General features: G+C 41.7%; 1 protein-coding gene across 4 annotated transcripts in view; it reads left to right on the top strand.

Annotated features, from left to right (window-relative positions):
* Positions 1–13,250, top strand: part of slc8a3 (solute carrier family 8 member 3) — a 104,074-nt gene that overhangs the window by 64,012 nt on the left and 26,812 nt on the right. For 3 of the 4 annotated variants that reach the window (XM_051396013.1, XM_051396011.1, XM_051396012.1), the window contains exon 3: positions 5,514–5,620. The exons of the other annotated variant lie outside the window; for it this stretch is intronic. In XM_051396013.1, the coding sequence (XP_051251973.1) occupies positions 5,514–5,620 (107 nt within the window). The remainder of the gene's footprint in view (positions 1–5,513; positions 5,621–13,250) is intronic. 4 annotated transcript variants of the gene reach the window in all.

Genomic DNA, 13,250 nt, shown 5'->3' on the forward strand with positions numbered 1-13,250 from the left:
GCTCTAGCCTGGAGTACATAAGTCTTTCTAGTTTTTGTGAAAATCTTCACAGAAAAGGAAGGGCTTTGCAGAGTAAAAGCTAAGCGATTTGAGGGTCAGCCTGCACCAACAGAGAAGACAAAATCTTGAAGTGGAGATTGGATATAACACATATCACATATCACTTCCTCTGATGTGTTACTCCACCACAGTGGTTTCACACTTCTAGTGGTTACACAGTATTATTTAGTGTTTGTGGAAAGAAAGCCAGAGAGGAGACCAAAACAGTAAATCTGCTGTCAAAGAAGAGGCATTGGAAAAATGGAGAGGAGGCGGGCAGCTAAAGCAAATTTCAGCCGCAGTGTGGTTTTTGGCCGCGGAACAGAGGGAGAAAGAGTCACCCTGCATCTGCCTCTCCATCTCTCTCTCCCTCCCTGCACCACCTCCACTTTCATGTCTCACTCCCTTCACTGTTTTCAACTCTTCTTTCCCTTCTTCCATCTGCTCTGGACCTGGGGAAAAGCAGAAGCCGCTGGCTTCAGGCAGCCCAGTGCAGTGGAGGTGTGAACCCTCTAATCACCTGTCATTACCAAGTGGCACTTCCCACACTAATACTCAACTTAAGGCTGCTATGTCTAGCATGTTAGCATCGATAAATCATTATCACATTCATTTTGACACATTAGTGTAATACAGATTAACAAAGTGGAACACTGGTGAAAAAACTGACATCCTTTTGACTTCATTGTACTTATCTTTTACTTTGTATGTTCAGTTATTGTGTTGAATTTCATATTGGAGTTTTACTGGCTCATATTATATTTTACCCTTCAAGGTAAATATGCTTAGCAGAGAGGAAGAGAGAAGAGCTGCATCTTCTCTGCAACAAGAACTAACAATTAATCGTACTTAGGGCATTGGTTCTCAGTGCATACGCATAGCATCCATAAAGGAACATTTCAACAGTTTGGGAAATGTTTACTTAATTAATACTTATTGACTTTCTTGCTGGGAGTTAGATGAGAGTGTTAAGTACTGACTGAGAGGGTTGTGGGGGTCTCCAGAAAAAGGAGGAATAGAACTTTTTAACTTTTGTCATTATCACCTTTTTTGGAAATTGGAACAACGGGGGAAGAAATAGGGTTGGCTGTTTGTATTGATTATAGATTATAGTGATTCCAGTTTGATCATTGATTGACTATGAAGAGTCTTTTTTTATTTTGAAACCTAAAAATATAAAAATGAGGAGATTCTTTAAGACAAAATCCTCTCAAATGGGGGGTCCTTGCTCTAATGTCCTCAATATGAAAAAGTTTTAATGGTGCCTTTTTTTCCCATGTTGCCCCTGGTTACACCTCAGATAGAACCAATATCACAGCAGCTCAGGCACAAAAAAAGAACATATCAAGACACCGTAAATAAAAACAGCACAGGGGGGAGACGTGCGAGCATGCATGCACATACCTGTGAGTCAGTGTGTGCGTATGTGAACACGCCGTCTGCCACGCACCGTCACACCCTCTGTGTCTTTTCTGTCAACACACCACAGTGAAACCATTCATATTACGCCACCATCCACTGCACCGGCAGCAGGACAGTCCCTGTAAACACTGCACTGTGATTTGTGTTTGTGTGAACAGCAGGTGTTTGATTGTATCCCTATCACTCCACACACACACCCACACACACACACACACACACACACACACACACACACACACACACAAACACCAAATCCTGCTACGCTCAGAGTGGCTTTTTGCAGCTTCCACAGCGGCTGATGCCAGATGTTGGCATAGATAGATGAATTATTGATGTTCGTCATAGACAAATGCAAATGTTGCTTAATGTTCCCCATGCACTTCTCCACGTGTGTGGTAGTGTTTGGTGTGTGTGTGATTACGTTCATGTTGTGTGTGTGTGAAGGTGTGTGTATTTGTGCATGAGCAGTATTTTTTAGCAGTTGCATGTGTGTCTGGGTCTCATTGTTGTCTGATGTGAATAAGAAAAAGGGGTCGACTTTGTATTTGTATGTATGTGACAAATACAGAACATAGCTTACGATTGTTTGTGTGCAAGAAGATGAGGTGGAATTTCTATCGCCCACAGAAAGCATCAAACTCATGACAAAGACTTATATCTGTCCTGATAGCTGTTACATTATCTCCCTTTTCTTTATGAATGAGATGCTAATTAAGGCTGTGTTTATGTCATGTGGCCATATTCATTATAATGACATAACGGCTCAATAACGGAGGAGTTTATGTTTTCTCTAGACTTTTCAGTATTTTTATTTTTAACACAAACATTAAACTTTCACAATGTACTCAAATGTACAGAAAATCGAACTTTGCAGAGTCAAACGTGAACAAAATATGCAGTTTTATCATGTTTTTGCATTTTTTCTATCACTGCAATCTGTCACAACGTATTGCAATAACAGAAACACTGTCATTTCCACAGCAACTCTATTAGCTTGCTGTATATTGTGAGGACTAATTAATGACACAGTCTTGGTGCGGAGGAACACCAGAGTGTAAAATGTTTCTGACAAGTTAATTTATGTTGCCATGCTCCAGAGAAATTTCACACAACTGTGCAGTAAACTGCATAACTGCTCAAATATTTCTATGATGCTAACATGACATTTATTATTACATGATTGTTTTTATTGACTTCCATAAGTCCCTTGTCATATTACCAAAATGGCACACAATCAAATCTAATTTGATTTTTACTATAAGTGTTGATTTACTCTACAGTATTGTCACTATGTTAAGTTAGTTAGCAGGCAGCTGCCCCAGGATCCCAGAACTCCAGGGGCCTAAAAAGCTGTGCATCAACTGGTTTAATGGAAAGGTTATTTGGCAATTTGAACCACTAAACTATCAATTGACATGATGAAGGCCGTACTTTTGGCTCTGCTTTATTGCTCAATCTTAAATCTTAAAGCTGCCCTAATCAATATTTTACATTAGTAATAGATTAAATGACAACGTATAATGGGATAAAGGGATCACTCGTGGTGACACACCCACAGAGAATTATCAACAGACAGTTCTCCTTTTTTTTTTTTTAGCATCTTTCAGCTCATTGTTTTGGTTTTTATGGCCACCAACTTTACTGTTTTGGTTCAGTGGTTCCTGGATGCAGGAGGCAGCTGCTCTCAGTAGAAAGCTTCGATAAACCGGCCATTCACTCTCTGCTCAACCCAAAACACCAGACAGACAAAGTTAGCAACTAGCTGGTGAACATAGTGGAACATTAGTTGCTAAAAAAAACATGTATTTCTCTTTGAGTTCGTGGAGGCCATTAACAGAGCTAAAAGGAGACTATTTGCCAGGTGGACTACAAATGTTACTCTGTAGTATTTGCCGGAAGTGTAAAGAGGTAACTGCTTGCTAGCATGCTAAAATGTTTGCCATATTAACTTAAGGTCATTATAGGTCAATGTTGTCTATAGTGTTTGTTGTGGCGCCCCATATTAGCCCAAGCATTAATTTACTGCAAGTTTAAAGAGGGTGTGAGTACTGTGTTTAATCAAATGACCACACAGCCAATGTTGGACAAGGTATCATTCTAGCATTAAGCCACTGTGCACATTGCACAGAAAGGGGAGGAAACACTGGGTTTAATAAAGGCCTAGTAGCACATTTTCCCCCAGGGCCCCACTAGCAGGTTAATCAGCCATGTCGTTAAGTGTGTGGCTGTTTTTTTTTGCATGCGTGCTTGGTGGTACAGTAATGATGAGGCTTAAATTTGTGGTTTCTCCGTGCGCACATGCTTGTCAGGCCGCAGTGTTCCTTACTCCGGCCAGGCGGTGTGTGTTTGCCCGATCCCATTTGCCCATTAGACTCCAGTGCTTCCTCCCCTCACTCCTGATGGCGGCAGCAGCAGCAGCACTGCAGACATCTCGCCTAGCAATCTGAGGAAAGCCCTGCTGGTGGGATATGAAGAGAGAGAAAGAGAGATGGATTGTTCTGCTGTATGTAGTGTGCTAACAGGATCTCAGATTCTCGACTCCCCCCTCGGCGAGCTGGATTCACATCCAGAACTACATGTACACCGGCCAGAGAATGGGATTTAGCTATGCATTACAGCAGCAATAGAAATACATTTTAATTCCTCTAGAAATGCTAGGATTAATAGTTTTATGCAGTGTGTACACGTATAAATATCTGTGTTTGAGTTTGTGTGGGTGTATGAGAGACAGAGCTTGTGCTTTTGCATGTGTGTGAAAGTGTGTGTCAGTGCTTTGACTGACACAAGCCCCACTATATGTCACGGTGCTGGAAGTACATCAGCGGGATGTCAGGGAACGAGATGCTTTTTGACTCGATACATGATACATGAGCAGCTATCCATAATGAATTATCTTATTAGCTGAACTCCTGCTTTCCAAATACTTTCCCTAAATAACGTGTAAAAATTGCATTTTTGCTCGGATGAAGAGCAAAAGCATCTTCCCATGAGATGTCAGACGCATAATAAAGTATGTCATCCCTATTTCAGGGCTAGCTGCGCTGCTGTCGACTATTGTTGACTTGTCTGCTGCTTGCAGGGAATGCTTTCTGAGGCCTAAGAGAGCGGATGCAGCGAGCGTCATGACTTGTCTTCAGCATTGTCAGTTTGTTGTCGTTCGCATGAGACCAATTGAATTCAACAAAGCAATTCCTCGAGGAGTTCCCACTGTGATATGGCGAGGCACGGAGACATCTGGGTACCTACTGACCACTTAACTGCCTGCACTCGTCAATAACTCTTTAAAAAGATCAATTAGGGCGATCAGTGGCAAGAAAGCCGCCGGGGCTGAGGTGCCATATTGAGCTGTTTCTGTGAGATGATGTCACATGCAAAAAAGCCTCACCCCTCCAGACATTTGACTTCATTAAAGGGGTGTTCTCCTCAAACCGGAGCAATAAACTCAGCAATAAGCTGCTTCTCTCTTTTCTGCCTCGTCTGTGCCTGGAGAGGAGGAGGGAGTCCTCACAGTGTCCAGCCAGCCGTCTCATTGAAAGTGTTCTGACTGAAACATCGAGCCATAAAAATCGATTTAGATAGCGACAGTTTCTTTCATTTAGCGTTCACTCACCTTTTTGCCCTTGTGAAATGTCCGTTTACACATTTTACAACCTGATTGATTACATGCTGCTGTTTTCAGTTCATTGTGTTCTTTTATCCTCCCTGCTATGGAGTGCTTTTCACCCCTCCGTTCCACTTGTATCTGACGCCGTGATAAATGTGGTTGTCATGACACCCATGGCAGCCAGTGAGCTCACTGGAACCAGTGAGTGTGTCGAGTCCGACCGGTGACAGGCAGGCCGGCCCACAGCAAGCTGACCTTTCACCTCCTAACCTTTCTTCCATGCTGATTATTAATCCTACTTACAGTGCACTTCCTGTGTCCCTCCATCACAAATTAACCTTTCTCTTCTTCTCTCTCCCTCTCCCCCCCTCTCTGTCCTTCTCCGTCCCTTTCCTTTCACTCCCCCTTCCTTTTCTTCCCCCCTCCCCTGTTATTCTCCCTCTTGCAGCAAAGTTATTCACGTGAAAATTATTGACGATGAGGAGTATGAGAAAAACAAGAACTTCTTCCTGGAGCTGGCCGAGCCTCGCATGGTAGACATGAGTCTGCAGAAAGGTGCAGTACTGAACCTTTTTCTTTCTCTCTTACCACTTTCTCTGTCTCTCGCTCTCACACGTTGTCAGTGTCTTTTCTCTCACTGTTAGTAGCCTCCGTCTCTCCCAAGACCTCTCTGTCTCTTCTTTGCCCTCCTCCTTTACCTGAACTTTCACTCTGCTGTATGCGCTCCCTGGCACTGGTGCCTATTCACCCCCTGCCTCCCTCTCCTATTACACTGCTGTGCACCCAAGGACTCTCTATCTCATAGCCATGCTTTCATATTACAGCTAGAGCTCCTGCACAATCAAACCACAAACGCTCCATCCCCATCATAATGACAGTCTCCCCAGACGGCGTCGTCATCTGCATAAAAAGAGAACAGGGAGTCTACGAGCTGCTATGATTTACCATCTCCACGGAGCAAGTAGCCATTATTATGTAAAGACACGTTTTTACCTAAATGCAGAGTCTAGTAGCTATTTTAAGTATATGTGCCTCCTTGGGTGAAAAATGCAAGCAAATTGCTGTCTGTGAAATGAGATTATTGATTTATTTTTCACTATTAGACTGTATAACTCAGAGGAGTTTGTGTGAAAGTCTAACTTCATGAACCCAAACAAGCTCTTTTCCTGATGGTATCTTGCATGCAGCTCGTATTGAGGTCATGTATTCTTTAGCTGGGGCCATGTTACTCACTGCAAGATTGTATTCCTCTCCACAACAAGCATGTCTTTAGGCTTTTTTTTTTGTTGTTGCAGCAAGGTGAATAAAAGTAGGACGTAGAAGAATTCAAATCAGAGCAAGTTTTCATCATAAGTTTTGTTTGTTTTCTTGTTTCCAGCTTGTCGTTGCTAATGTCTGGTGAAAGAAGCCAACAGGCATTTTCTTAAGATTCACGCACCGTTATCTAATGCAGTGTTATCTAACCACGCTCAAGGCCAGAGGATGGGAGAGGCTCACAAGCTGGTGCGGAGGGTGCAGAATCTAACACTTGGTTGTTGCCTCCAAACACTACAACTCATTATGTTTACGTTATTGGGACTGGCAGTGCTGTCTGGGTAGCGCCGGCTCCCTGTGTTCTCAGAGTAAGAGTCATGATGAAGAGCACTTACTATGCAGGTCTTTATGAGTGTCGGCTGCATCACTCTAAACACGCCACCACTGCTGATGCTTCTTGCTTTTTTTTAATTCCCTTTCTGTGTTGGCGCAGGTTTTATCCACACACATGCTGATAAACGCACACCAGCTGTCTGTCAGTAAACTCTGAGTTTAACCTTATTCCACTCTTGTTATTAATGAGTCCGTTTTTGGACTAACTCCTCCTTACTTTTGCTACTGTTAAACTACATTACTTTTACATTAATACATTGAAATTATTATCTCATAGGCTAATTGTCACTTGTGATAACATTAGCCCCTCAGCAAAAGTTGCATAAAAGTTACAGGATCTTGCTTTAAAGCAGTGTAACTTTTGAGAAAATAAGAAACACTATCTTTCTTCTACAAATAAAAATCTGAATTCATAATTTTTATAAAGTAAAACACAAAGTAAACACACAAGGAGATTCCCCTACCCTAGGGTAACATATATACAGTGGTTACTGGTTGATTAGGTCTGCAGTCTCTCCCCAGTAAGCCCAAAAATGCTACAGGGATCATTTTTAGCTCAATCGAAAAGTGAAACAATCACATCAAGTCTGCATGTGCTAACATAAAAAGACCATACTGTGCAAACCAGATGCCATTCTGCATGAGCGCCCTTCATGTCTCGCAGCCATCAAAGTTTCTGCAGCAGGATTGTTGAGTTCAGTGCACTGAACACGAGTCAGGATTGTTACGGACAGAACAGGTGTAGAGGAAGTGGAGGAAGAGAGAGATATCTGCTCAGACGGAGGGGAGATGAAGATAGGTAACGACAGCTGGAGCTAAGGATGACACATGCCAATGGCCAGGTTTAGTCTGAAGAGATCAAAACAGCTGCTTTGTTTGGGTCATACACTGACAGGGGAAAGAAAGTGAACCCTTGTGTGGGTTTTTTCTGGCTCCCGGAGCTCAGAGCACCCTGTGATTCCTGCACGTAGACAGTTATATACCTATGAAACCCTGGATTTAATGCTTAAGGTTGCTTTTCTTTGACTTTACATACAATATGGATATGGATATAATATTCCATTATAGGTATGTTTTCATTAGTGTATAATCACCTGAAAATAAGAATTATTGTGTTGTAGAATGAGCTATTTTTATCTACAGAGGAAGAGGGTCCTCTTTAACAGAGGCTGCCATTTTGAACAGCCATGTTTCTACAGAACAAACACTGGCTCTGCGTAGGGCCTTTGGCGGTTTTTTGCAAGTTTAGCAGCCATCATATTTTCTCCTACATGCTTGGAAGGCTGAGCTGTATTCAAATGGTTGCTGCAACTTCATTGCTAGATGCCACTAAGTCCTACACACTGGTCCTTTAAAATGTTGATGACAACACAACTGTGCCGCTAATGAAAGTGCAGCCAGTGTTGACGATGAGTAATATGAGCTACGTCTACTTACTTTTTTTTTTAAATGCAGGAGGTAATGAATGTTTGATCAAGGGTAATAAATGTTTGATCTATATGTGATGAGGAGGTAATGAAAAAGCTTTTCTGTATTATTTCCCATGCAGGATCATCTTTTATGAATGTGCTCATGCTGATGAAATCGCTTTGATTCGAAATTAGAGAAAAACACAAGCCAGTGTTTAACAGAGGGGTTACATATATTCTCCCGTTGCCACAGTAGGTGCTGCTGGATCGCAGTGATGTGAATGATATGATAATTTCTCACTTTTCATATATAATGTGGCGATTATATTGTTGTTCATAACCGCTGATGTGGGGCTGATTGGGTTGGTTTTTCTCCTTATTAAAGCCAGAGTGGAGGAGCAGAATTGATGAATATTCTATGAGAGTCTTTGTTTTGTTTGGCTTTTTTTTCATATGCAACAGCCTTGCTCCATTTTCCTTTGCAGCCTTTCCAACAGCGATACTTTGCAACAAAAAACCTTGTTTCTTTAGCTATTTCTCACTTTCTCATTATACTGTATATGAGCAAAATAGGAACACAAAAATAACTGTCAGATCTCATTTTAACCCTCTGATCTGTTTTATTACCAGCAGTTACATCACTTATTGCAGCTTTTCTAGATTTGTTCATACACTGGGATGCTGATAGCAGAACCTGGCAGATGTGAGCCAGTCCTAAGCTGGCAGGTCTGACTTTGGACAGTGTGTGAGTAATGAAAGCAATCAAGCCAACAGTCACCCTGACATGTCAGTCTGGAGTTGTTTACTGCCGGCTCCAGCTATGCCCTTCTCTAACTTATACTGAAGTGGTCAATACCATTAGCACCTCTGGTGAGGTGGCCAAGCGAGCCACTCCACTGCCGCTGCCACTGCTGCTGCTGCTGCAAGCAACAACACAACACTGCAGAGTCACAAAGAGAGTCCCTTCCAAGTTAGTATGGCATTTCAGGACCTTATTCTGAGACCTGTAGATGTTTATGCCAGATATGTTTGGGGTGTTTTATTCAAGCTGTGAGACATGTATTTTATTCTTTTGGTTAATTTGGGCAGGTGACAACATTTTCATTCAAATTCACTTGGCATCGGGCAGCTAAACTAAGCCTGCCTGAAAATGTTTCTCTTCCAAGCAAACTGTAGTGCAATTTGTTATGGAGTGACAATATAATCTGAGCCAACTGTGGAAAATAACATCAAAGCACAGATTTTTTTTTAATACCAAAATCCCACTGAGGGGTTACCAAACCTCTGTTCAAGCTTCTTGTGAGGCCTTGTTGCAACTATAACAACCTCTTGTTTTCTAATATTTGCTTGCAGTTTGAACTTAAATGGACCAGGGGCAGAGTGTGGAGTGTGGCTTCTTGGACTCAAGCCCCAAATGTTTTCTCAAAAGCCCTGAAATTTTGGCTTTTAAAACAACTTCAACTTTGTGTAATTTCCCCTCAGTCTCCGGAACAATTTTGTGAGTTATGGTTTCAGAACGATAAAGACAGTTGGAGAATAGTTAGAAACAAAATAGGATATAGGCTCTAGGATGACTTTTTTCCCCCTGTGCAACTATATAACTAACTAACTCCTAAGTGATGTACAGATTTTTAGGCATTCTATTATCTCACATGGCTTGAAAAATAGTGTGCATAGCTGCTGTGAATGGGAACCAAAACATTTCCCTGGGGAAGCATTTCCCCTGGACCCTCAGGTTTGGTCGTGGCCCCCAAATGTTTACAGCGTCTGGCTCCATCCCTGGAAAATGCAACAAAGTAACCTTGGTCATCATGAAAGTGTGGCTCATGAAAACAAAAGTGTAGCTTTTCTTTTGCTTAATTAGGCATACAGAAAGCACAAGGGCAACAGGGCAAGACCTCATAAATACAGTATAGACAGTATATATCCTTTTATATGTATATAATACAGGGTGGCACAATTGAATATGATCTTTGAACCAGAGAATCAGAGTTCATGCCCATGTGTCAGCAACTATCCTTCCAGCTGAAGTGCCTTGAACCAAAGACACTGTACCCTTCAGGGGTGCTGCTCTGTATCTGATGGGGACCTCTGATTTCTCTGTCGGGCAAAAACAAAATGACCTTGCACAAAAATCAATGAATTATTCTATTGTGTTGTAGTGTCATTATAGTAGCATTAATTGAATAATTGATCAAATGTCAGAAAACAGGAATTACCATCACATGTTCCCATGCTGCTTGTATGTTCCCACCAATACAATTACAAAAGGCATTCACTTTACAATAGTATAAAATCAGGAAAAATAACAAATCTTTACATTTGAGAAGCTGAGCCTAGTTTGTTTGGCTTTTTCGCTTGATAAATGATCAAGTAATCAATTGATCGACTAATCTTTTTAGCATTTTGCAGCCTACATAAAAATATGTTGAATGTCTAGTTAATCCTTGTTCTACTTTGTTATGAGTCAAAGGGACATTAAATAGAACAAGATGCCCTAAATAAATGATGAGAATTGGAGAGTCTTCTTCCTGAGGATGAAAACTGTAATGACAAGGTCTGAAGTACACACACACAAAATGATAAGAATAGACAGATTGAGAAAAGAGGAAAGAACAGACAGAGGACAGAGCTGCTAAAGTGTCTAAAAACATCAGTAGATGAGAGGAAGGGATGGGTTGGGGGGTGTGGTGGGGTTGGTGGGGGAAGTGTAGGACCTTCAAATGACACTGCAAAAAGTGTGCTACAAAGCAGTCGTTGGCAGTGTCATCATTCATGTACGGTGGTGTGTTAACATTGGGTTGTGTGGTTCTCGTGCACTTCACTGTGTTTCTCCCATGTGTGCATGAAACCGAATGAGAAACACTGTGAGTATTCTGTGCACCAGTGTGAGTGTATTTGGAAGTATTATATTATCATGTGCGTGTGTCTGCATGTGTCAGTGTGTTTGTGCATGCCTGCGTGCGTGGCTGTAGGATTAATGCCCCTCTCCCCCTGTGGTAATCCATCTCCCACCCTGCCACTTTCCATTCAAATCATGCCTAGCGTAGGGAAATGTGCCACCCGTCAGCCCCCCCTCGCTCAGAGTGAGCTCTCGTGGCATCTAAGGGCACTTCACATGCTGTTGTTTGAGCTTGGCCGGGTCCTTCTCCCAGTCCTCTCCATCTCACGCACACACACACATTCATTCATTACCACTAAATGAGCTGTGACTCATATTGTCTCTGAACTCCGGGACAGATAAAAATTTTATTAGACATTACTGAAAACACACTCTAAGAAAGTGAAATGATTTAGATGATGCTCTCATTACGTTGCAAAACATCCTCATGTAGAATAAAAACAGGTATACAATTGGTATTTGGATAGGTTGCAGGCATTGTAAATGGGCTTATACCAAAATTACTTGGCAGGAAATGAGATTGGCCTTCAATCAGTCAATTCAGCGCTCACCTGAAATTTTAAAATACAGGGCTGCTCATTGTTATCATCATCTACGCCAACAGTCATAAATGTATTAATTTGTCGAGCTTCCGGTTGCCTGCTTCAATCTACTCTCAGTAAGAGTCCAAAAGTTAACTGTTTTCAGACAACCAGTGGTGGAAGAAGTATTCAGATCTTTTACTTAAAGGTGGAGTCAGCTATTTTGGGTAAAGACTGCTGATATTTGAACTTGACAGCCTTGTTGTAGAGTTCAGCATGTTAACATGTTCCAGATTTACCGCCCCTCTCGCTCCCATTGCCCCTTTTTTCATTTGTTGAAGTTCACCCGTGACAGATGGAGATAGATGGTTCATCCATATTTTTTTAAAGTGTCTACGCTGAACAGTTTCCAACAATGACTTCAGTTTTGTGTGGCTCCGTCCGAGCCACTTTTCCTTTACAGAACCAGGACTGTTATATTCTTTCAGTGCACACAAAGAACGGACAGCTAGGAGACTGTGAGGAGATATTTTTAATTTGACGTGTAGTGGATTAAAATCTGCACCTTTAGGTAAAAGTAACAATACTACAGTGTAAAAATAATGTTATCCACTTCCCCCCTTGCAAGTTGCATATGCATAATATGCTTCTATCTGATACTTGACTTTAAGTACTATTCATTTAAATGTATATTTTTCATGATAGTTAATGTGAAAGAAAATAGCAAGTGCATACCCAACCAACCACTTTTGACCGACCGTCTCACTCTGTAGTAGTGAAAAGGTTGTACTAACAGTAGTAAAAGTAGCTGCTGCTGTTGATGTTGGTGTGAAGTAGTAGTAGTAGTAGTAGTAGTAGTAGTAGTACCAGTAGTAGTAGTTCTTGTTCAGTAGTAGCAGAAGTTTGCCGTTATAGGTTATAATAATCCACTATCAATCATAGCAGCAATAGTGGGAATTATTGGTAGCATTTGTAGTTGTGGCGGTGGTAGTATTAGTTGTAGCATTAATAGTGACAGTCGAGGTCGAAGTAGTAATGTAGCAGTAGTGATATCAGATGTACTGGTACTATTTTATTCAGTGATGGAAGGCATCACAAGCAAACAAACTGCGGCTCGTTGATTTCCGTAAATGTTTGAGAGTGACCCTGTCAATAAAATCAATGTATATCCTTAAAATCCAACTCAGAAGTGAAACCAACTCATGAGATTCCCCCTTGAGGAACCAGAGACAGGACCTTAATACTAACATTGCCTGTGCTCACTGCGTGCATGAGCAAGAGTAAGTGTGTGTATGTGTAGAGGGGGGAGGTCTTTACATGTAACTCCACAATATTTCCGTATTAAATATTGATTCGATTTTAAAGAAGCATCCCTCTGAGGTTTGGTTTACAGTCACAACCACATGAGAGCTCAAGTAACCACTTAAGGTTTCATGTGAGCCTCCACACGGTTTCCTCCAACTCATCAGCTTATGAATGATGACTGCCTTCTCCAGGAGCATACCACGCCTGAACTTAGAGCTCATTACATTCCCTTTGGCCGGGGTCATGGGCTGCATAAATCTCTATGACTCAGTGAGTTTCATGAACCTGCCCTTTGTGTTGCTTTAAAAGTCAAGCTTATCGTCCCTTTGTTAGCAGTCAACCCGAATTTGACCTCAAATGAATCTCTTCCTTTCAGCGTTGTCTCCGTGTCAAGGAAAAGT

This window comes from Dicentrarchus labrax, unplaced genomic scaffold (assembly GCF_905237075.1).
Source record: "Dicentrarchus labrax unplaced genomic scaffold, dlabrax2021, whole genome shotgun sequence".
Lineage (NCBI taxonomy): Eukaryota > Metazoa > Chordata > Actinopteri > Moronidae > Dicentrarchus > Dicentrarchus labrax.